The sequence below is a fragment of the Haliotis cracherodii genome, unplaced genomic scaffold (genome assembly GCF_022045235.1).
Source record: "Haliotis cracherodii isolate W230 unplaced genomic scaffold, xgHalCrac1.p SCAF_6, whole genome shotgun sequence".
NCBI classification, from domain to species: Eukaryota; Metazoa; Mollusca; class Gastropoda; order Lepetellida; family Haliotidae; genus Haliotis; species Haliotis cracherodii.
In genome coordinates, this window is record NW_027266319.1 from 34,568,399 (window position 1) to 34,592,211 (window position 23,813).

The 23,813-nt window shown below is 41.0% G+C and overlaps 1 protein-coding gene across 1 annotated transcript in view; it reads left to right on the plus strand.

Moving 5' to 3' along the window:
- Window positions 1-23,570, plus strand: part of LOC139445761 (S-adenosylmethionine sensor upstream of mTORC1-like) — a 31,038-nt gene extending 7,468 nt beyond the window's left edge. The window contains exons 2-4 of the mRNA XM_071226973.1: window positions 115-454; window positions 15,332-15,446; window positions 17,737-23,570. Coding sequence (XP_071083074.1) covers window positions 115-454; window positions 15,332-15,446; window positions 17,737-18,312 — 1,031 coding nt within the window. The 3' untranslated portion in view covers window positions 18,313-23,570. The remainder of the gene's footprint in view (window positions 1-114; window positions 455-15,331; window positions 15,447-17,736) is intronic.
- Window positions 23,571-23,813: the final 243 nt, after the last annotated feature.

Genomic DNA, 23,813 nt, shown 5'->3' on the forward strand with positions numbered 1-23,813 from the left:
GGTCAGAGGAACCATAAACCCAAAAGAAAATAAGAAAAATAGGCCTGAACAGCTGTCTGTTATGCAGGCAGAAAGTTTCTTCCATTTATCATGTCTTTCCTATATTTTATACAGATAATGGTGATTATGCTAAGATCTGGGATGACCATTGCCAGAACAAGGAGGTCCTGGCACAGTATGCGGATGCCATGCACCATCTGGCGCTGGACCATTGGTCCAAGAAGCCAGAGTCACGCATAGACTGGTGCAGAGACACCTCCCTTGAGTTCTTCCACCATGGAGGGCTTAAGCAGGCACTCGAGAAGGATGCCAGGAAGAACAAATATCGGTCCAAAGATGAGAAGGCTGCTGACGGAACACAGGTACAGCTAGGTGTGAAGGAGGAAGAACAGGAGCAAACACAGCCAAGGACAAAGACACAAGTTGACCCCTGGAATTTCAGCTACAATAAGATGTAATTATTGTTTTACATACAGTTTCCTTAGCATATCTAATCCATATTGGGCTTCAGTGTTAGAAGATGCTCCTAATGCCCACTTTTTGTCTTTAGAGCTGACCATAGTGAGGTCATGCTAGTAACAGTTACCCTGCTCGTTATTTGTCATCAAGCCCCCATGACACTCATTTGTGGGGCTCAGACACTTATCTACCCAGTGTTCTTGAAGGGAATCCCAGGTAGGATAGGTCCTAGTACCCATGTGCTTGATGGCGATCCCTGGGAAGAATAGGTCTCCAGTACTCAATGGGCTTGATGCCGAACGATCAGCCAAATCACATGTAACCATCTGATGCTTGGTCAGTTCTTACACGTATATGGCATAAGGAACAGATTCTTTGATAGAGCATAACTGAATAATACCATGGCTTGATTCATGCTGTATCTGGGGGGGTCGGGTAGCGTTTGCTCGCCACGCTGAAGACCCGGGTTCAGTTCCGACAGAGGTAAATGTGTGATGCCCATTTCTGGTGTCCCCCACCGTGATATTGCTGGAATATTGCCAAAAGCGACGTAAAACCATACTCACTCACTCATGCTGTGTCTTGAAATGTTTTTTCTATATATGTCTTTTATACAAAGGGACCCCAAAAAAAGACTGTATGGCAATCATCAGGTAAATGTTGAGACAGATCGTAAAGATAAACATGGGAAAGGTGTTATGTAACTTTCAGAGGTATTGATAGGTTTGGAGTCACAGGTAAATTTGTGAAACAAGATTCTCTATCGACCATTGTGATAAATTATTTATATTAAATTATTGATTGTAAAGATAAACAGCAGTTTCAATCAGGATTTGCGATGAAACCTGGTCTGAAAGTAGTCCCGGCATGTACAGTCATATGTGAGACCCTGGCTCAGTTGGCACAGACTGGACAATTAGCACATCATCAACAAACATCAATTACCCATTTACACTGACAGGCTAGTGTTTCTTTAATCTGGGACTGATGTCCACAGCAAATAAGGACAACACAATATTCTCTGCATCATTCTGGATGTCTGTTGTTTAGTCAGCTCTAATGATTTACACTCAGGGTGTGTGGCTTGTGGACCCAGGTAAAATAACTAATAGTGAACAAACATCGTCACCTGGGCTCAAATAGGCAAATAAGCAACGCTGTAATGCTGTAAAACATCAGTTCTCATGTGTCATATGTCCAGCTTAATTATTCCAGCCTGACAACAACTCCTCACTGTTCTAAATGTCACACTTTATTTCCTACGCTGAATTGTATACAAGTGCTTGTCAAGGCAAGGAGAATGCTTTCAGGACTGACTTGTATTCAACACCTCCAGTACTGTTTCTTAATAGGACCATCTCTGTCTTATGTGGGTCGGCCAGTATCAGTACTATCTCTAAAAGAAGAACATCTCTGTCTTATATGGGTCGGCCAGTATCAGTCCTGTCTCTAAAAGAAGACCATCTCTGTCATATATGGCTTGGCCTGTATAATTCTCAACCATTGGCACAACCTCTGTGTAGTATCAGTACTAATTCTTAAAGAAGGACCATCTCTGTCTTTAATGGGCTGGCCTGTGTATTTCTCTGCCATTAGAATAACCAATGTCTAGTATCAGTACTTTCTTGTCTCAATCCTTTGTCACCATCCCTTGTCGCCACCCCATGTCACCACCCTTGTCACCACCCCATGTCACCAATCCTTGTCTCAATCCCTTTTCACCATCCCATGTCACCACTCCTTGTCTCAATCCCTTTTCACCATCCCTTGTCACCATCCCTTGTCACCACTCCTTGTCACCATCCCTTGTCACCATCCCTTGTCACCACTCCTTGTCACCATCCCTTGTCACCATCCCTTGTCACCACTCCTTGTCACCATCCCTTGTCACCATCCCTTGTCACCACCCCATGTCACCACCCCTTGTCACCAATCCTTGTCACCACTCCCTGTCACCACCCCGTGTCACCACCCCGTGTGACCACCCCATGTCACCACCCTTGTCTTCAATCCTTGTCACCACTCCCTGTCACCATCCCTTGTCACCATCCCTTGTCACCACTACCTGTCACCACCGCATGTCACCATCCCTTGTCACCACCCCATTTCACCACCCCTTGTCACCAATCCCTGTCACCACTCCCTGTCACCACCCCGTGTCACCACCCCTTGTCACCACTGCATGTCACCATCCCTTGTCACCACTACTTGTCATCACTCCATTTTACCACTACTTGTCACCTTCCCTTGTCACCACCCTTGTCACCATCCCTTGTCACCATCCCATGTCACCATCCCTTGTCACCACCCTTGTCACCACTACTTGTCACCTTCCCTTGTCAGCACCCTTGTCACCACTACTTGTCACCATCCCATGTCACCATCCCTTGTCACCACCCTTGTCACCACTACTTGTCACCTTCCCTTGTCAGCACCCTTGTCACCACTACTTGTCACCTTCCCTTGTCACCACTACTTGTCACCTTCCCTTGTCACCACTACTTGTCACCACTAGTTGTCACCACTACTTGTCACCACCCTTGTCACCACCTTTGTCACCACCCTTGTCACCACCCTTGTCACCACCCTTGTCACCACTACTTGTCACCACCCTTGTCATCACCCTTGTCACCACCCTTGTCACCACCCTTGTCACCACCCTTGTCACCACTACTTGTCACCACTACTTGTCACCACTACTTGTCACCACCCTTGTCACCACCCTTGTCACCACTATTTGTCACCACTACTTGTCACCACTACTTGTCACCACTGGGGTGGTCGGGTAGCCCAGTGGTTAAAGCGTACGCTCGTCATGCCGAAGACCCGGGTTCGATTCCCGACATGGGTACAATGTGTGAAGCCCATTTCTGGTGTCCCCCGCCGTGATATTGCTGGAATATTGCTAAAAGCGGCGTAAAACCATACTCACACACTCACTCACTTGTCACCACTACTTGTCACCACTACTTGTCACCTTCCCTTGTCACCATCCTTGTCACCACCCTTGTCACCACTATGCATCATCACTCCATGTCACCACCCTTGTCACCTCTACTTGTCACCATCCCTTGTCACCACTACTTATCATCACTCCATGTCACCACCCTTGTCACCACTACTTGTCACCTTCCTTTGTCACCTCTACTTGTCACCATCCCTTGTCACCACTCCATGTCACCACCCTTGTCACCTCTACTTGTCACCATCCCTTGTCACCACTACTTATCATCACTCCATGTCACCACCCTTGTCACCACTACTTATCATCACTCCATGTCACCACTACTTGTCACCTTCCTTTGTCACCTCTACTTGTCACCATCCCTTGTCACCACTACTTGTCACCACCCTTGTCACCACTACTTGTCACCATCCCTTGTCACCACTACTTATCATCACTCCATGTCACCACCCTTGTCACCACTACTTGTCACCACCCTTGTCACCACTACTTGTCACCTTCCCTTGTCACCATTACTTGTCAACATCCCTTGTCACTACTACTTGTCACCACCCTTGTCACCACTACTTATCATCACTCCATGTCACCACCCTTGTCACCTCTACTTGTCACCATCCCTTGTCACCACTACTTGTCACCACCCTTGTCACCTCTACTTGTCAACATCCCTTGTCACTACTACTTGTCACCACCCTTGTCACCACTACTTATCATCACTCCATGTCACCACCCTTGTCACCACTACTTGTCACCTTCCCTTGTCACCACTACTTGTCACCACTTCTTGTCACCACCCTTGTCACCACTACTTATCATCACTCTATATGTCACCACTACTTGTCATCACTCCATGTCACCACCCTTGTCACCACTACTTGTCACCATCCCTTGTCACCACTACTTATCATCACTCCATGTCACCACCCTTGTCACCTCTACTTGTCACCATCCCTTGTCACCACTACTTGTCACCTTCCCTTGTCACCACTACATGTCACCTTCCCTTGTCACCACTACTTGTCAACATCCCTTGTCACTCCTACTTGTCAACATCCCTTGTCACTCCTACTTGTCAACATCCCTTGTCATTACTACTTGTCACCTTCCCTTGTCACCACTACATGTCACCTTCCCTTGTCACCACTACTTGTCAACATCCCTTGTCACTCCTACTTGTCAACATCCCTTGTCACTCCTACTTGTCAACATCCCTTGTCATTACTACTTGTCACCTTCCCTTGTCACCACTACATGTCACCTTCCCTTGTCACCACTACTTGTCAACATCCCTTGTCACCACTACTTGTCACCACTCCATGTCACCACCTTTGTCATCAACACTGTAACCACCCCTTGTCACCAACAGTTGTCCATACCCCTTGTCAACACCCTTGTCACAACACTCTCTCATCAAAAGCCACCTAACACGCAACCCTATCTCGAGTCCACATTCCATGTTATTTTTTATTATGAAAGAACATCTGTGGTTACGACATAGGAGCTTATCACAAATACAATCTGCCCCAGTGATCCATTAACCCAGGCATACCAAGGACATGTCTGTCACAGATGGACTAGTCAGAGCAGTAAGGACATCCCTGGCAGCACTTGTAGATTTATCTGGTTGACTTGGGCAGCCCCTATGGAGATTCCAGGAAATATGTACATTGTCAGTGCAAAAGAATAACCGGTCTAGATTACCCATGGAAACAGGTCCCCAGTATCCCATGCTTGTCTCCCTGTGGGGTTTCCAAGGAAGAATAGGTCCCCAGTATCCCATGCTTCTCTCCCTGTGGGGTTTCCAAGGAAGAATAGTCCCCAGTACCCCATGCTTGTCTCCCTGTGGGATTTCCAAGGAAGAATAGGTCCCTAGTATCCCATGCTTGTCTCCCTGTGGGGTTTCCAAGGAAGAATAGGTCCCCAGTATCTCATGCTTGTGTCCCTGTGGGGTTTACAAGGAAGAATAGGTCCCCAGTATCTCATGCTTGTCTCCCTGTGGGGTTTACAAGGAAGAATAGGTTCCCAGTATCCCATGATTGTCTCCCTGTGGGGTTTACAAGGAAGAATAGGTCCCCAGTATCCCATGCTTGTCTCCCTGTGGGGTTTACAAGGAAGAATAGGTTCCCAGTATCCCATGCTTCTCTCCCTGTGGGGTTTATAAGGAAGAATAGGTCCCCAGTATCCCATGCTTGTCTCCCTGTGGGGTTTACAAGGAAGAATAGGTCCCCAGTATCTCATGCTTGTATCCCTGTGGGGTTTCCAAGGAAGAATAGGTCCCCAGTATCCCATGCTTGTCTCCATGTTGGTTTTAGGAGGAAGAATAGGTCCCCAGTATCCTATGCTTGTCTCTCTGTGGATATTCCAAGGAAGAATAGGTTCCCAGTATCCCATGATTGTCTCCATGTGGGTTTTACAAGGAAGAATAGGTCCCCAGTATCCCATGATTGTCTCAATGTGGGTTTACAAGGAAGAATAGGTCCCCAGTATCTCATGCTTGTATCCCTGTGGGGTTTCCAAGGAAGAATAGGTCCCCAGTATCCCATGCTTGTCTCCATGTTGGTTTTAGGAGGAAGAATAGGTCCCCAGTATCCTATGCTTGTCTCTCTGTGGATATTCCAAGGAAGAATAGGTTCCCAGTATCCCATGATTGTCTCCATGTGGGTTTTACAAGGAAGAATAGGTCCCCAGTATCCCATGCTTGTCTCCATGTGGGTTTTACAAGGAAGAATAGGTCCCCAGTATCCCATGATTGTCTCAATGTGGGTTTTACAAGGAAGAATAGGTCCCCAGTATCTCATGCTTGTCTCCCTGTGGGGTTTCCAAGGAAGAATAGGTCCCCAGTATCCCATGCTTGTCTCCCTGTGGGGTTTCCAAGGAAGAATAGGTCCCCAGTATCCCATGCTTGTCTCCCTGTGGGGTTTACAAGGAAGAATAGGTCCCCAGTATCCCATGCTTGTCTCCATGTGGGTTTTACAAGGAAGAATAGTCCCCAGTATCCCATGATTGTCTCAATGTGGGTTTTACAAGGAAGAATAGGTCCCCAGTATCCCATGATTGTCTCAATGTGGGTTTTACGAGGAAGAATAGGTCCCCAGTATTCCATGCTTGTCTTCATGGTGGTCAGGCATGGTGACTTAGCTGATAAGAGGGAGGGGGTAGTCTTGTGTTTATTGCCTGGTTCAATTCTCTAGGGGGCACGATTTGCCCAGTCGTCTTTGCCCACGACTTGCTCTTCAGGATGGCATCCCTTAGGCGTAACTTGTTTTGTTTGTTTGTTGTTTAACGCCGCACTCAGCAGTATTCCCAGCATATAACAGCAGTCTGTCTGGTGCACACTTGCTTACTTACAACTCCTGGGACCTAATATTATGGGTTCAAATCCCAGATAGCCCCAGTTATGTTTCTAGGTTAGTCAGCAACATACCCCTGCTTGTGGGTTTCATCAAAGTGATAAATTTTGAACACCAACAACTTTTTTAGGCTTTCAAGCTGTCACATCATAATACATAGAAATACTGTTCAAAACAGCATGAAACAAAACTCAACATCTGGTTTCTATGTGTCGAGCCAGCTCTTGGTGTCCCTCAGCAACAAACATCATAAAACAATACTTATTCACTCAAATGTTATTAAAAAAACTTAGTGTATCTTATCTGTTGATGTAAAGTATATGTAGTTAACTAATTTGAGAATATTATAAGCTGATGCTCCATACATGCAAGGCTACTTTAGTTAGGAAATAGCCTGTTTATTCTGTTTACTAATTACCTGTATGTTTGCTTCTGCCATTGTTTACCTGGCAAACAGAATGGGGTTGTCGGCGTGTCATTAAGCACTATGTCACGTTATACACAACATTGCCGTCAACACCCGACATCCTATTTGCCTATCCTATATGTACATCTATCCATACGGGCAAGAAATAAGTTTTCCAAAGCAAAACATTCGGCTTAACAAACACAGATTCTTTCAGTTTCTATCTTTCACTAATTGTATGCAAGCAAGAAGCTTTGAACGACTTACTGGGTTTGTTAAGCAAATGAAATTTGTAAATATTTAACTGTGAATTAAAATGAAAGCTTGTTGACACTTATCATTTACAATTCTCCTCTGATAAATGAAACTGAAAGAACATGTCGTTTGAACTCTTAATTCAACTAAATCTTGAAATCTAGATGTAGCATGTCAGCAAACTATTTCGGCCCAGAATGCCTCTTTGCGATGTCCCTGTGGGCTTTCATGCTGAAATAGATCTCTAATATCACATGCTTGTCTTTGTAGCTTACTAATGAGATTCACTGACACTCACTTACTCACTCACTCACTCACTCACTCACTCACTCAACCACTCACTTACTCACTCACTCACTCACTCACTCACTCACTCACTCACTCACTCACTCACTCACTCACTCACTCAACCACTCACTCAACCACTCACTCACTCAACCACTCACTCACTCAACCACTCACTCACTCACTCACTCAACCACTCACTCACTCAACCACTCACTCAACCACTCACTCACTCAACCACTCACTCACTCAACCACTCACTCACTCAGCCACTCACTCACTCAACCACTCACTCAACCACTCACTCACTCAACCACTCACTCACTCAACCACTCACTCACTCAACCACTCACTCAACCACTCACTCAACCACTCACTCACTCAACCACTCACTCACTCAACCACTCACTCAACCACTCACTCACTCACTCACTCACTCAACCACTCACTCACTCAACCACTCACTCAACCACTCACTCACTCAACCACTCACTCACTCAACCACTCACTCACTCAACCACTCACTCACTCAACCACTCATTCACCCATTCACTCAACCACTCAACCACTCAACCACCTCACACTCACTATTTAAAAAGTCCCCACAATAGTATGCATGTTTTATTAAATTCTTGCAAGTAACAAATTAATGGCTACAGTGAACTGCTTTTTCACCCCAAACCAACCTTAAAGTCCACATATTCTTATGTGGATAACACACTGTCAAACTCCATGTTGGTGAATGGTGAATCCAACGTGTAATTCACTCATTACCACTGCAGTACACTTACAGTTGAACCTTGATTACCTACTGTTATTACAATCAGCACAGAGTCAATCAATACTCACATCAGTTGTAGGCACAGCTATGTTTTCACAGCTGATGTTGCAGCCCTTGTGCAGCCAGTATATGGTATTTATGTATTAATGTACATGTTGTTAATTTCCAAATTATCAACTGTCATTAATGTTGTAGATGTTTATTACAAGCAATGTCTAACAATCTCGGGTAACACGGGTGGCCCAGTCATCTAAGGCTCCTTGATTTGCTGTGCAGAGTTGCGTCCCTTGGACATGCCAGAAACCTGTGATTGTGGGTTCGAATCCCGGTTTGCCCCGATTATGTTTCTTGGTATGTCAGCACTGTACCCGTGCTTGTGGGTTTCACCGAAGTGGTAAATGTCTGACACCTGCATCACTTCGGGCTTTCCTCCCACATTAAGCTGACACACCGTGATATAACTGGAATACTGTTTAAAGCGGTGTTAAACCCAACTCACTCACTCACTCTAACAATCTCATTTAGCAAGTCAGCTATTATTTTAATCCCCCTGGTTCTGTCCTTTCATTTTCCGTTCCCGTTCCTGTTCCCAGTTGAATATTTCTTGTGGGAACTTACTACATGTATACAGATCAGTCTAATGGTGAACTGGTGCCTTTTATTGTGTTTTTTTTATTTTATTTTTTTATATGTTTCATGTTTTCATGACAACAAGTTTAACTTTGAAATGAAGGTAGAGCTTATTTCAGGACCAGAACTCCAAAACCATTGAATATTTCTTGATGAATCTGCTACTTGCTTTACAGTTCTAGTCTAGTGATGAACTAGTGCCTTTTTATAAAATTATACCTTAATGACGACAAGTTGAATCTAAACTGAAAATGACGCTAGTGCTTATTTCCAGAGCAGAACTCCAAAACCGTTGAATATGTCTTGATGAAACATGCTATGCAGATCAGTCTAGTGATGAACTGGTGCCTTTTGATGACGTGGGATTTAAAAATGTTTAAAATTATGTATATTTTCGTGATGACAAGTTTGACTTGTACTTAAAATGAGGGTAGTGCCCCATTCCAGAGCAGAACTCCAAAACCGTTGAATATGTCTTGATGAAACTTGTCATACAGGTCAGTCTAGTGGACTGGTGCCTTTTGATGATTGGGGATTTTTTAAAGACATGGACAGCATTATTTTGTTTTTCCACTTAACTTGGCATGTAGACCAATAAGGCAGCTAAATACTTTCTCTAGTCAATTTGTTGAAAATAATACTTCTGTAGAGAATATTTATATGGATAAGACTGGAACTTTAGAATAATACTGATCATGACACATGGTAATCTGGAAATGTGTGGAAATGTCCCTTTTATGGCAGAGAAGGGAAAATTGTAATTTAGTTACTACTTTATCCTTTAGATAACCATTTCATTGCAGTGACACAATAACTTTTAGATGTCTCTTAGCAGTCATGCGGCTCATTTCCTCAAACTCTATCAAGGACATGTTAAACAAAGGTATCCAATAGCAATGAGTCAAAAGTGGAGTATAAGTAGCCAAACTCTGTTTCCGAATTGCACCAAATCAGGGGTGGGATATGTCATTAACTCTTGTGTGATAGAGTGTCACTGGGATGGCCAGCTCGTGACATCGCCAGTTTCTGGGGTATCATATTCGCCATATTAAGCACCCCCTTCAAAACAGCTCCTCCTGTCCCCCTTCTATACCAATCTGTAAGTCATCTGTAAGTATGCACTAGGTCCACAGATTTACATGACACTGTATCTCCTTGTGTATATTACAATTTATTTACAGAAAACAGTAGTGTAGAAGGGGAATATGATGGCATCATAGCTAATATTGAAAACGTGTTAGTCTTTATGACGTTTGTCCTCTGCTCCCCATCTTTGACAAATTTAACTTTTTTATGGTTTCAAGACAAACACGCACGCACCCACGCACGCAGGCACACACCCACGTACGCACACACCCACCCACACACACACGCACACACACACGCACACACACACTCACACACACCTCCTTAGTCAATTATATACATCATAAGACACTATCTTTCCTTGGGATTCTAGTGAACTCTGTTTCCGAATTGCACCAGATCAGGGGTGGGATATGTCATTAACTTTTGTGTGATAGAGTGTCAGTGGGATGGCCAGCTCGTGACATCGCCAGTTCCTGGGGTACCATATTCGCCATATTAAGCACCCCCTTCAAAACAGCTCCTCCTGTCCCCCTTCTATACCAATCTGTAAGTCATCTGTAAGTATGCACTAGGTCCATAGATTTACATGACACTCTGTATCTCCTTGTGTATATTACAAATTATTTACAGAAAACAGTAGTGTAGAAGGGGAATATGATTGCATCATAGCTAGTATTGAAAACGTTTTAGTCTTTATGACGTTTGTCCTCTGCTCCCCATCTTTGACAAATTTAACTTTTTTGTGGTTTCAAGACACACACGCACGCACCCACGCACCCACACACCCACACACGCACACACACCTCCTTAGTCAATTATATACATCATAAGACACTATCTTTCCTTGGGATTCTAGTGAAGCAGTTCTTTACTTAGATTGCAAAGCAGAAAGCAGTTAAGAAACTGTTACAGTAAATGATATGGATTTGAGTACTAATATGTTAAAACTCAAAACCCTATTGAATTTGCTCAACATTATCAGCTGTGGATATTGTATTTCTGCCCATCTGTTCCTTTTATGGAATTTGTGTATGCATCAGCCACTCCTAAAAAATCAAAATTGTAAACAAAATTCTGAAAATTGATATTTTTTAAATTTCAAAATGCATGTTTGTATGTTCATTGCAAATGGTTATCAATAAAACATAGTTAGCTGCAAAAACTGCAGGATCACCCCAACCAGTACTGCACAATAGGCAGCATATGCTGATAACATTTGAAGAATAAAATAGGAAATGAATTTTATCTTTTTTTTCTTATAATATCAGTAAACCAGGAAATAGAAAATGAGGCTGGCCTTTTATGGATTAGCAGTTCAAATGTTACTTTGGGAATTGGGATTTTTTCACTTTTGTAATAAAAATAATGTGTGCAGTTAGCAATAGTCTGTCTAACATTCCTGAATTAGGAGATAAACATGCTGTGTTTTCAATGTAGAGCTAGGTTACCTGTAGATTTAACCGCGCTAAATTGAATTTGGAATCAAATGTCAAATTTAGCGCATTGAATTTAGCGAAGAATGTATTGCCACACATCCTGTCCTGTAATTGTAGATATAATTATTTAAATATGCCTACCGACAATGACTGAAAATAGTACTATTCTATAAATATTAGCTTCAGCGGTGATGCGGCCGTCAAACCATTGTTTCAATCAGAGGGGGTTTATTGTGATTTAAAAGCCTCTGATTGACCAATCAGAATCGAGTAAATTTCAAATTCATGGTAGTGCTAAATCCCAAAATGAAGCAAGTCTAGATTTTCCACAGGTTCTGAATCCCCCATCTCACTGGAGTTGCTTTTCAATTAAATGGAGTTGCTTGTTTCTATCAAAATTATTCATTTTTGGAGACTTGATAAGTCTAAGTTAGCAAGGATGACCTACTTGTTTTGCTTCAAAAGCAGAACTAAACAAATGGTTTAGACTTCGACATTGGGTGTGGTGGTGCCTGGTTGTAGTAAGCTGGACTAGGCATGTTTGGGTTTATAACTCATGCCATTCTTGGTCAGGACAAACACATGAAGATCCAGGGTAGAATAGGTCTTCAGCAACCCATGCTTGCCGTAAAAGGCGACGATGCTTGTAAGAGGCGACTAATGGGATTGGCTGGTCAGGCTCGCTGACTTGGTTGATGCTTGTCATCGATCTCAATTGCATGGATCGATGCTCATGATGTCAATCACTGGATTGTCTGGTCCAGACTTGATTATTCACAGACCGCCGTCATATAGCTGGAATATTGCTGAATGTGGTGTTAAACAACAAACCAACCAACTTGGTCAGGACAGGTCCATGCTTTTCGTAGGAGTTTCCTGGAGGTATGATCTGGTGGACACGCTGTGTAACATGGTGGACTGTTTGCCCAAACAACTGGTTTGATTGGTCCAGACTCAATCATTTACAGGCCGATGAATTGATTATTGCTGACTCAGACTACATTTACACACCTGCTTCTCTAAATCTTGTAATCATGGACATCAGTTGTCATAAATATAATTTAATGATCCTCAACTCTATTCATTTCTTGTCACCTGCGCTCTCAGTCATGATGCATCAATTTCCTGCATCGTTGCATCCCTTGGGAATGCCAGAAACCCATACCCCAAACCCTTTGTGCATGGGTTTCACCAAAGCTGTAAACGTCTAAGGCCTGCATCACTTTGGGCTTTCCTCCCACATCAAGCTGACACGCTTTGGTAACCTCAACAATACCAACACTAGGACTGTAGGGCTGGGACGGGTAACTCGGGTACTCGGGTCAGGTGGGTCCTGATTAGGACCCGGGTACCCACAGGACTACCCGGACCCAGGGTTAGTCATGTGACATATTGTTTAATCACAAAAACTCACTATAGCTCATTGGTTACACTACAAGTCGCTAATGTTCGCATTTCGTTCTGTCGATGCACACATTCCTTTCGAGTTGTATATGTTTGAGTAAAGATAAATCTTCAGTCAACTTCATTGAACGCGTGATCTAATTAGTTTTAGCCAGGGCTGCAGTAAAACAGTTACCAATCTGACATTTTGTTCCCTACACTTGAGACTTGCAGTGGGTACCCGGGTAGGGTCGGGAAATAGAGGTTCGGGTACCCGGGTAGTAAGTTTGGACTCGTCCCAGCCCTATAGGACTGGGACAATACATCAGCTGACCCATCCGATAGATATCACCAGAGACGATATTTAGAGGGACAGGCCTCAGCAGTACATAAACATTAATGGTCACTGCCTTGCCCATGAGTGTAATTGATACATCTGGACGCCCTGCTGCTTTTTTCCTGCCAGCGGTCAAGATGTACAACACATGCTCAGATGCTCTTATCTGAGGACTTCCATAGTCTAGTAAACAATCTCACACAATGCTTGAATGCTGAGAGTTAATTCCCTTCTCTTCCCTTCAAGTGCACATGCTGACATTACACTGATATTTAAAGTATTAGGCTAAGCACAGTCAAAACTACATCGTATCAAGTCATGCAGAGCTCCAGATAAGCTGCGTAACTGCGTAAAATACGTATCAGAAATGCAGAAATACACAGTAAAATATAATCCAAGCGTATCAAATACGCAACAAACATTACAGATACGCTACAAAAATAAAACTTGTGCGTATCATCAAAATATTGTGAAGTAACCCTGCGTATTCGATTAGCAAATCAGCAACCTATTTTGAAAAAAACGGGCATTCCGTCAACCTTGCCAAACTCCACGATGACAGTTACATCATGATCATTTGCCATCACACTTTCTTGTGGAAGTATCGAGGTATTTTTGAGTCCTATAAAGCTCTCGAACCCACACGACACCAGTTTGCAGGGACTAGATGAATAGTGTTTTTTAATATTTTACTTAAATACCCACATGTGTAAAAACTAGTGGGTAACAGAAATTTGAATACGCAGATAGAATTACTGATACCCAATGATTTTAAAATGCATGGGTAAAATACCCACAACACCAAAAGCTTATCTGGAGCTCTGGTCATGGCATTAATTCACCTGATTAAGAAGTAAGTATGTACTCTGAAATGTTGTGTTCTCATAAGAAAGAAGTTGACATCCATAAATTCTCTTCCTTACATCGTATCGATTCAGGGGAATGAACAGAAGATCGAGGATAAACTTGGTCAATGAAAATGTGAAAATTGCGATAAAAAATTACTAGAGATGAGGATTTACCATTTCAATTATATTTCCTGTTCTGTGGGGCATTGTTTTCTATGCAGACATTAAGATTACCATGTGTATTTGTCAGGTTAACTAAGCCAGAAATAGCAATCAGCGGTACACACATTTTCTCCTGGATCTACCGGTGTTTCGGTTAAAAAATATCCAGTAATATAACTTGAAGGTATTTTGATGCAATGGTCCGAAGAAACTATTAGTTTTCCAGCAATGATATATTCCAATATCGGGTTACTTTTGTTACAGCTTAATAAATATATAATACTAATTAATAATAATAACCATAAGCGTAGTACTTGGCTATACAGACGGAATTATGTTATATTTGGAACAGTTTGGCGAGTCACTATAAGAGCCTTCCCAAGTTTTTGCTTTAACGATTGCGAAAAGAATATTTTGGCATGTAATCGTCAAACTACAACAAATATGACGTTTAATGAGTTAAAATATATCATGTGTGATATGTGTATCCATTTTCTGTCAACGAATATAAGCTACTAACTGCCTTAGCGGTTATCTGATCGTTGTTGCTGTAAAGAACAGTGAACTGGAGCGATCTTCGGAAATGAATGTAAACAGTAATGAATGAAGTTTTGAATAAAATTAATATGATAGATTACAAACATAAGTCCAGATATACAATGAACACTCTTTATAACCGGATAGTGTAATAACAGGATTAACATACATACTTTGTCAAATGCCTCCCGCCTAACATTTCTACTTTGATTCTGTTCATAGTGGTTTGTTTGTCCTTACTGCTATTTCTCTAAAACTAATAAGTATTCTTTCGACAATTTGCACACACAAACGCCAGGTTGTCAAAGGTGCCTTTCTTTCTTTCTTTCTTTCTTTCTTTCTTTCTTTCTTTCTTTCCTTGGACCATGACTGGAACATGTTATAATCTCTATATTTCTAACCTTACAGCAGTCTGCCTTTTTCTGGGAAGATCCGCCTGTTGGACGTAGGGAGCTGCTACAACCCCTTTGAGCAGTTTGAGGAGTTCCTTGCTATAGGCATTGACATAAGCCCAGCAAAACCTGTAAGTCATTTGATAAGGCCGTGACAAAATATATTGTTTCTCATCAAAGCATTTTGCTCACTTGACTGAAAGTCAAGTAAGTTTTTCAAGTTTGGCAGTCATCCATCATTATTTTTATCCCCCTGGCATATAATGCCAAGGGATATAGCGATCAACCAGTCTGTCTGTCCATCCGTCTGTCCGTCCGTAATCATTTCCTTTTCCGAAGCAGAACTAGAAAACAATTCAGTGTATTTGATCAAAACTTTGCAAATCTATCAGTCACATACTGAAGTTGTGCTTTTTGCTATTAAGGAATTTTAGAAATTTTTATTTTTTACGTTTCCATGGCAACAAGTTGGACTTAGGTTCTATATGAGTGGTGTTCATTTCCGGAGCGTAACTCAAAAACCTTTAAATACTTTCTTACAAAACTTTGCATGTCTATCAGACTCATGCTGAACTGGTGCCTTTTGTTATTTAGGAATTTTATAAATTTTTATTTTTTACGTTTCCATGGCAACAAGTTGGACTTAGGTTCTGTAAGGGTAGTGTTCGTTTCCGGAGCGTAACTCAAAAAACGTTAAATACTTTCTTACAAAACTTTGCATGTCTACCGGGCACAAACTGAACTGGTGCCTTTTGCTATTTAGGAATTTTAGAAATTTTTATTTTTTTTATGTTTCCATGGCAACAAGTTGGACTATGGTTCTGTAAGGGTGGTGTTCGTTCCCGGAGCGTAACTCAAAAACTGTTAAATACTTTCTTACAAAACTTTGCATGTCTACCAGGCACATACTGAACTGGTGCCTTTTGCTATTTAGGAATTTTTATTTTTTTTATTTTTTACGTTTCCATGGCAACAAGTTGGATTTAAGTTTTAATATAGCTTGGGTTCACTTATGGAGTATAACAAATATACTGTTAAATATTTCCTTGCCAAACATTGCCTGTCTATTTGTAAAGCACATACTGAACTGGTGCCATTTGATATTAAGGAGTTTTAGAAATTATTTTTAGAATTATTTTAGAATTGACATTGCAGTTATTTTGACATGGGTTATGAGAAATGTTGGGTCAGTTACCTTGTTTGGGACCATAACGTGTTAAAATGAGCCGGGGATATAGATGACTTCGTTGACTATACGCTTGTTTAGTTATTGTTTCTTTTAATTTGTCATTTGTTTGCATAAAAAAAACCCACAGAAACACACTTATTTTACTTTCCATTTCATATGGATGCGACCATGGTGGATCTTTTGTGGGTAAACAATGTATGCTTCTTCAAGAACATTCAACTCTTGACTCATTACATACAGAATTGCACATTTACTTGTGGTTACTTTACAGTCAGCTGCCGGGGGGATATGTCATCTTTCTGATGACTCTTGTTTACATTTTCGACCCATTATCTGAAACATCATGTGGTGGGTGTCCTTCATAAAAATCTTCCTCAGAAGACTCAGGACCAATAAAGCTGAAACTTCACATGCTTGTTCCCACCCAAATGTTCAAGAGGTTTGAATTTGATTTTCAATATGGCGGCCATAGTGGCCATATTGAAAAACCTCTTTATGTCCATTACTTGGTCATTTTTGTTTAAAATGTAATAAAGTTTAGTGGGTTTTAGACTATGTCCCCAGCAACCTATGCTGGTCATAATAGGCAAACAAATGCATAGTGTGGTGCGGTTCAGTGATTTAGTTTATTGTGTGTCACACTGCCCTGATGACGCAGATCAGTGCTCACAAAAGTCACTGATCAAATATAGTATGTTCTAGAATTGATTGAGGTGAACTACAGAGCCTAAAGGCTCCATTGTTTTGCAGAAGTCGTCAGACTCATCGTCGGCCATGGTGGCATGTTTAGGGTTGGTAGTTCTACTGTTAAAAGTTGGACAGTAAAGGAATTAATGTAGAAAACAGATTTCTTTTCATTAGACAGAATTCAATATTTATTAATTGTACTCGATAAAAATGGTTGTGCAAGTCTGGTATTCTTGGAAAGGTATTCTTAGATATTGTGCAGAGAAACTTGACCGAATCAGAATTGTTTTAGAGTACTTTATTTGCAGAAAGTAGCTGATGTCGTTAACCTTGCGTAATTGTGTACCCTGCAGAGTGCAGGGAAAGTAATTGTGCTGTACTTGTCATACTGAAAGCCAAGATCTACTGGCTTGTATAGACCCTTTCCCCATACTGTGATTCTGTGCCACTCTGTATGAAGGAAATGAGAAAACAATGTAACATTTCATCATTCTTGTTAATTAATGGTATTTGATTTTCGCTTATTTGAGAATATTTTGTTTCAGAGCGTCTACCACTGTGATTTCCTTCATCTTGAGATGACAGATCCATTGCAGGTTGCCATGGATACACTAGACACATACGTCAGCAACTTGAAGGACCCGATTGAGCGGCTTCCTCGCCAGATATTCCATGTTGTAGTGTTTTCGCTTCTTTTAGAGTACCTACCGTCCGCCTACCAGCGCTGGCTGTGCTGCCAGAAGGCTCACAGTCTGCTCATGCTCAACGGCCTCCTCCTGATTGTCACACCTGATTCGCATCAGCAGCATCGAAACGCCGCCATGATGAAAAGTTGGCGAGTGGCGATTGAATCCATGGGCTTTCTGAGGTGGCGTTACATCAAACTAGACCACATACACTGCATGGCTTTCCGCAAGGTGGAGAAGCCAGACAGTGGAGACTGTTTACTGGAGGGTGTGTCTCCTGACATGCTGCACATTCCTCAAGACTACAACAACGCAAGTTTAGAGACAAGTATCTTCAGTCATTCAATGCCATTCTCAACAGAAGATGAAGATTTTTTCAGACAGTCTCTTCACGAGTTGCCGCACATTGCTTCGGAAGATGAAGATTTTCTCTGAGTATATATTATCAACTACAAATGACCTTAAAAGGGTTATTATCCCGATGAACAAGCTTCTAGAAGGGTCAGTTGGTATGAAAATGTTTTAATTAATCCCACCAAAACATTTGGAAATGGACAATGTTAACCAGGTACAGAAACATTGGTGAGGTGGAAAGGACACCATCAATATTTATACGTATGTGTTTTAACAATGGTGCCTAGTCTAAGTCAGTTTTTGACAAAAATATAATTCAAGAAAATCGTTCTCTGAATCCCATTTCATTTTATATATTTTGAATATTTTTATACATCTAGTCATAACTATGTGTAAGTAATACGCTACTTAATACCATAATATCTAATTCATAACTGTCAATGACCTAAGGTATTGTTTATAACTCTGTTTCAACTGTTGTGGTGCCCTAATGAATTCTCATCTACGTGATTCCCTTGTATCGGATGAAGGTATATATTTCCTTCCAGAAACTGCTGTCCTGAAAACACATCTTATTCTTATGAATTTACAGATTTAGTTGCAGGCCATGTTGATGTGTTTTGTTTTTCTGAATTTCTGTGCCAATATGAAAAGACAAGTATATAGATAATGTGGCGAGAGGTCAAGTACAAAGAGAAACAGAATTTACAGATTTAGTTGCAGGCCATGTTGATGTGTTTTGTTTTTCTGAATTTCTGTGCCAATATGAAAAGACAAGTATATAGATAATGTGGCGAGAGGTCAAGTACAAAGAGAAACAGAATTGAATATCATCATGGGTTCTTGGAGCAATAAGCACAAGTATCCCAGAAACTATAGAGGTATTGAGTTTAATTTAGAGGTTGCGATGCCAGTCATACTGAGATGGTTCAACCTTATAAATCCCATATTGCTTCTGATGATGACAATTTTCTCAGAGTATATTTTATCAAATTCAAATGACCTTCAAATCGTTGTTATCTAGAACTAGATTCTAGAAGGGTCAGTTGGTATGCAAATGTTTTTATAAATCCCACCAAAATGCAATTCCCTAATGCATTGTTTTTTCATTGATATTCCATGAGGGATTGGACGGGTAACTCGGGTAGTCGGGTCGAGCGGGTCCTGAGTAGGACCTGCGGACCCACAGGACTACCCGGACCCGTGGTTAGTAAGGTGATATATTGTTTCATGACAAAAAATCCCTATAGCTCAGTGGTTACACTGCAAGTCGCTAATATTCGAATTTTCTTTCTGGCGATCCTCACGTTCCTTTTGACTTGTATATGTTTGATTAAAGATGAAGCTTCAGTCAACTTCAGTGTACGCAGGATCTGATTGTTTGATACATGTATCTTAATACATGTAGTTTTGGCCAGGGCTGCAGTAAAAGTAAAAGAATTCTCAGTCAGACATTTTGTCCTCACTCTTGAGACCTACAGTGGGTATCCGGGTAGGGTCAGTTATAGAGGGTCGGGTACCCGGGTAGTAAATTTGGACTCATCCCAGCCCTATATTCCACACGATAGATGTATACTTTTTTATTACATTTAATTCCTGGTGGATTTGTTTACAGCAGGGTTTGAACCAAGACAGATATAAAAGTTTGTTACTTAAATCAAAACTGCAGATTCATTTGTTGTATTTTTTATGCTTTTGTTTGGATTTGTTCAACATGTATAAATTATTTACATCATACATGAATATTTGTCAAAGCAAACCAAAACAGCTTGGATTTACTTCCGAAAATTGCTGGTAATGTAAGTATCAACTGGATCAGTTATGTTGTAGGTCAGATCTCTTAGCCTTCTGTTACTTCACCACAAGTGTCAAAATGTGTATTGCAAAATGTTCGGAAAACTATCATGTTGAATGAAATGATTTTTGAACCAATCGGTTCGTTACCACACCCCTCAAGTTTCATATCACTTGAGGAAGGTTAACTGCAGTACCTGTGGTACCTGGGATGCTGTGATATAACTGTAATACTGTTAAAAGTGGCGTTAAACCCAACTCACTCACTCCTATATTTACATGGGTACAAATATGTTTTGATAGGACTTTTGTTGCAGGCAGATATAATATCTTGAATGAAAGAAAATAATGACAGTTTCATTTATGTTAATTTTTTTGTTTTTTTGCGAATAAGCTTGTAGGCTAACTAGGGCTGTAATGATTCACCAATACCTACGATATGATCGATACTTAGATAAACAAGATACTTGCATCGTTGGTTTGTGAGATCGTGATACACTATAAATAAAACAGGAACTTATAGTGTTACCTCCCGTAATAGCAGAAGTAGCACAACGCCACCTGTAAGTATGTCAAAACATAAGGAAGTGGTGTCCCAGGACGCACCGACTAACTGTTACATTTAATAACCATCCCTTTACTCAAAACTGTTTTGATCTTGTGGTTTTCTTTGTTAATATTTTTTGAGGAAGAGGTCTTAGAGACGCATTTCAGTGAATTCATCAGTTCTAACTAATTGATGTGGTGTATCGTGATACCAGTTGCATCTTCAGTCTGTATCGTGATACCAATCATATTGCAAGATACCAGGCGATACTCAACTCTCAACTCTCAACTAACAAACACACATGCAGACATGGAAGTACTTGTATTTGATGCACTGCATTAGAAATTGGCAGGAAGATATTCAGATCTTCATTTCAGATTCTATGCTCTGCGATATATATCACAGATCTGAATGAGACCCTGTGACAGACGACACACCTCGGTGATAAACTGTCAGAGCAGAGGTCTGGTGCTTTTTTGATTTACCGGTTGCCTCAAGTCTCTCAAGTTATAGCTTCAGCCGTCTCTAAATTCTTTTTACTTTTCTTTAGGCTATAAACAGTATTAAAACCTGATGTACATTTAGTTTGCATTGAGTGAGTGAGTGAGTGAGTGAGCGAGTGAGCAAGTGAGTGTCTGTCTGTCCACAGCATCTGCCATCTCCAGCTCATCACATCTAAAGCTTCATTCCATATTCCACCCTATCTCCATTTCATTTCATTTCTAAATAATTAAATTGGTCATTACAATCAAATCATCTTTTATGTGTTACGGTAATTTTCTCCCCACATTGGATTATTTATACACCAGAAACGATCCCTCCTCTCAGGATGGCATGCCATTACAATCCAACAATGACTTGAAGATCACAAACTGCATTGTTATGCTTCATCACAGTACATACATGTACGCTTAAGCCTAAAAATTAATGTTCAATGAGATGCTTCAAATAATGATAATTCTGAATTAAGGACATATAAATTGAAATTGTTACTGAAATTTGACTGGAAAGTAGCTTTTTTAGTAGCAGTTAGTACTTTGAGTAGAGGATTGATTATGCTTGTGGATATTTGATGATGCATTAGGAACTTTATGTACTCCAGTGATAGATGTGATGGGACAGTCATTTGCAGCTTCATCGCTTGACTTGTTTAATTGGATTGGCATTCTTGTAAAAACTTGACCATGCATATCTTCATCTTGGCCAATCACTCATTATCATCATTGAAGTCACTGATATTTGAGTGAATAAGTAATTTTTGTTTTTTCTTACAATTCCAACTATTACCTCGCTATATGCTTCCAGTTTTTTGTAAATATTTTGAGAATGTTGAAGCAATGTCCTTGAACTTCTTGGCATACCAGATGTGGAGAGCAGAAGGGTCGGATGGCGCAGGAGTTGGAACTTTGTTTGCCCCGAACTGTACAAGTTTGATTCCTCAGTTTACATTGCCCCTGTTTTCTGATTAGGGAGGTATGGTGTAATACTAAACAAAATTGTTGTTAAGGCTATAGACAACATATATTGGTTGTCATGCACTGCAGCTGAAACATCATTTTTTTCTTTTTCTTTTTCTTTGTCACGATATGGCTGTAAAATGTCCCTAAATTTTAACTCACACACTCACACTCACACTCACTCACATAATTACAAACCCAGACAGCTAGACTTGACTGATTCAGCACCTCATGACTGAGTTGACTGAATAATTAAGTGTTGTTGGAAATTGTTTATATGGTAATATAAAAGTGTTTCTGTCAGATACAAGGCATTGTTACAGATATTCCATGAGTGTAAATGTTATATATCAGAAACCTCAGATCTAAGAACAAGCTCCATCTATTTGCTTCAACTTTCAAATTAAATTATTTTGGTTCCTGATCCTTTTGCTATTCTCTAGAAGTCGTGACTGAAAGATGTCCTCCAACCCCTCAAATCAAACTTGAAAACCTATCTCTTTAGGAAAATGCACAACTCCTGTTTGCTGCTATGAGCAACTACAAAGTGGATGGATGGTTCGTGTGTGACAAGTGGACTACTACTACTACTACTACTACTACTAAGTTTATTTAATGAGTTGGTTGTGAGCATTTATTTATTGTGTAGTTTAGTTTTATTGCTGCTGGTTTAGCGTCAGGTTTAGGTCTGATACATGTTTTTTTCAACTATTTGTCTTGCCTATGGACCATACTCTCAAGATTTTCTCTCAAGCAACAATGCCATGAGAATTGCACATGGGGCTCCTAATGTTAGTTGACAGGAGCTACAAAAATTACATCTTCCACACAATCAGCAGCGAGCTACTGTGAGTATATCATATTGTCACATCATACAGTCACATCATCGAGTCACATCACTTTGTCAGGCTCGCTGACTTGGTTGATGCATGTCATCGTATCCCAATTGTGTGGATTGATGCTTATGATGTGAATCACTGGATTGTCTGGTCCAGACTCGATTATTTACAGACCGCCGTCATATTGCTGGAATATTGCTGAGTGCGGCAACAAACAAACAAACTTAGTCACTTCATACAGTCACATCATTCACTCGCCTCCAATCACATCACTTCGTCCTGTTTAGTCACATCATTCAATGTTTTATGGCAATGATCTGAGTAGGGGACACAAGCGGCCAAGCCAGCTCCACCCGATACTAACTTTAGTCATCTTGTACAAGAAACACAAGTTACCTATTCTTCAAATTTCATACTTCCATTTATTTATTGTCAGTGAAGCTGGCTTGGAAACATGTCCATTAATGAATATGGAGTAATTTGACAATGGCCATACAGATGTTACTCATTACCTACTGATTGGTTACCTTGTATTTGATGTATGAGTGGGGTAGGATACAGTTGGCCCAGTCTTCTTAGGCACCGCAATCGCTGTGAAGAGTTGCATCCCTTAGGCATGCCAGGAACCTATGCTCATCGGTTTCACCAAAGTGTTAAACGTCTAAGACCTGAATCACTTTGGTCTTTTCTCCACCATCATGCTGGATCAATCTCATTAAAATCAGATCTCGCTGCCGCTAAACAAAGATCTGAGGACATCCCATTATGGGTCACATAAGACCGACCTTGCGCGAACTCTGAACAACCAATCGAATGACCAATCAGAAGGCAGCTTTCTCGTGCTTTACGGCACTAATTTCAAATTGGCGACTACGCTTCGAAACATATTTTGACAAATTATCGATTAAAAATATGAAACCTGAACAAAAGAACATTCTGGAATCG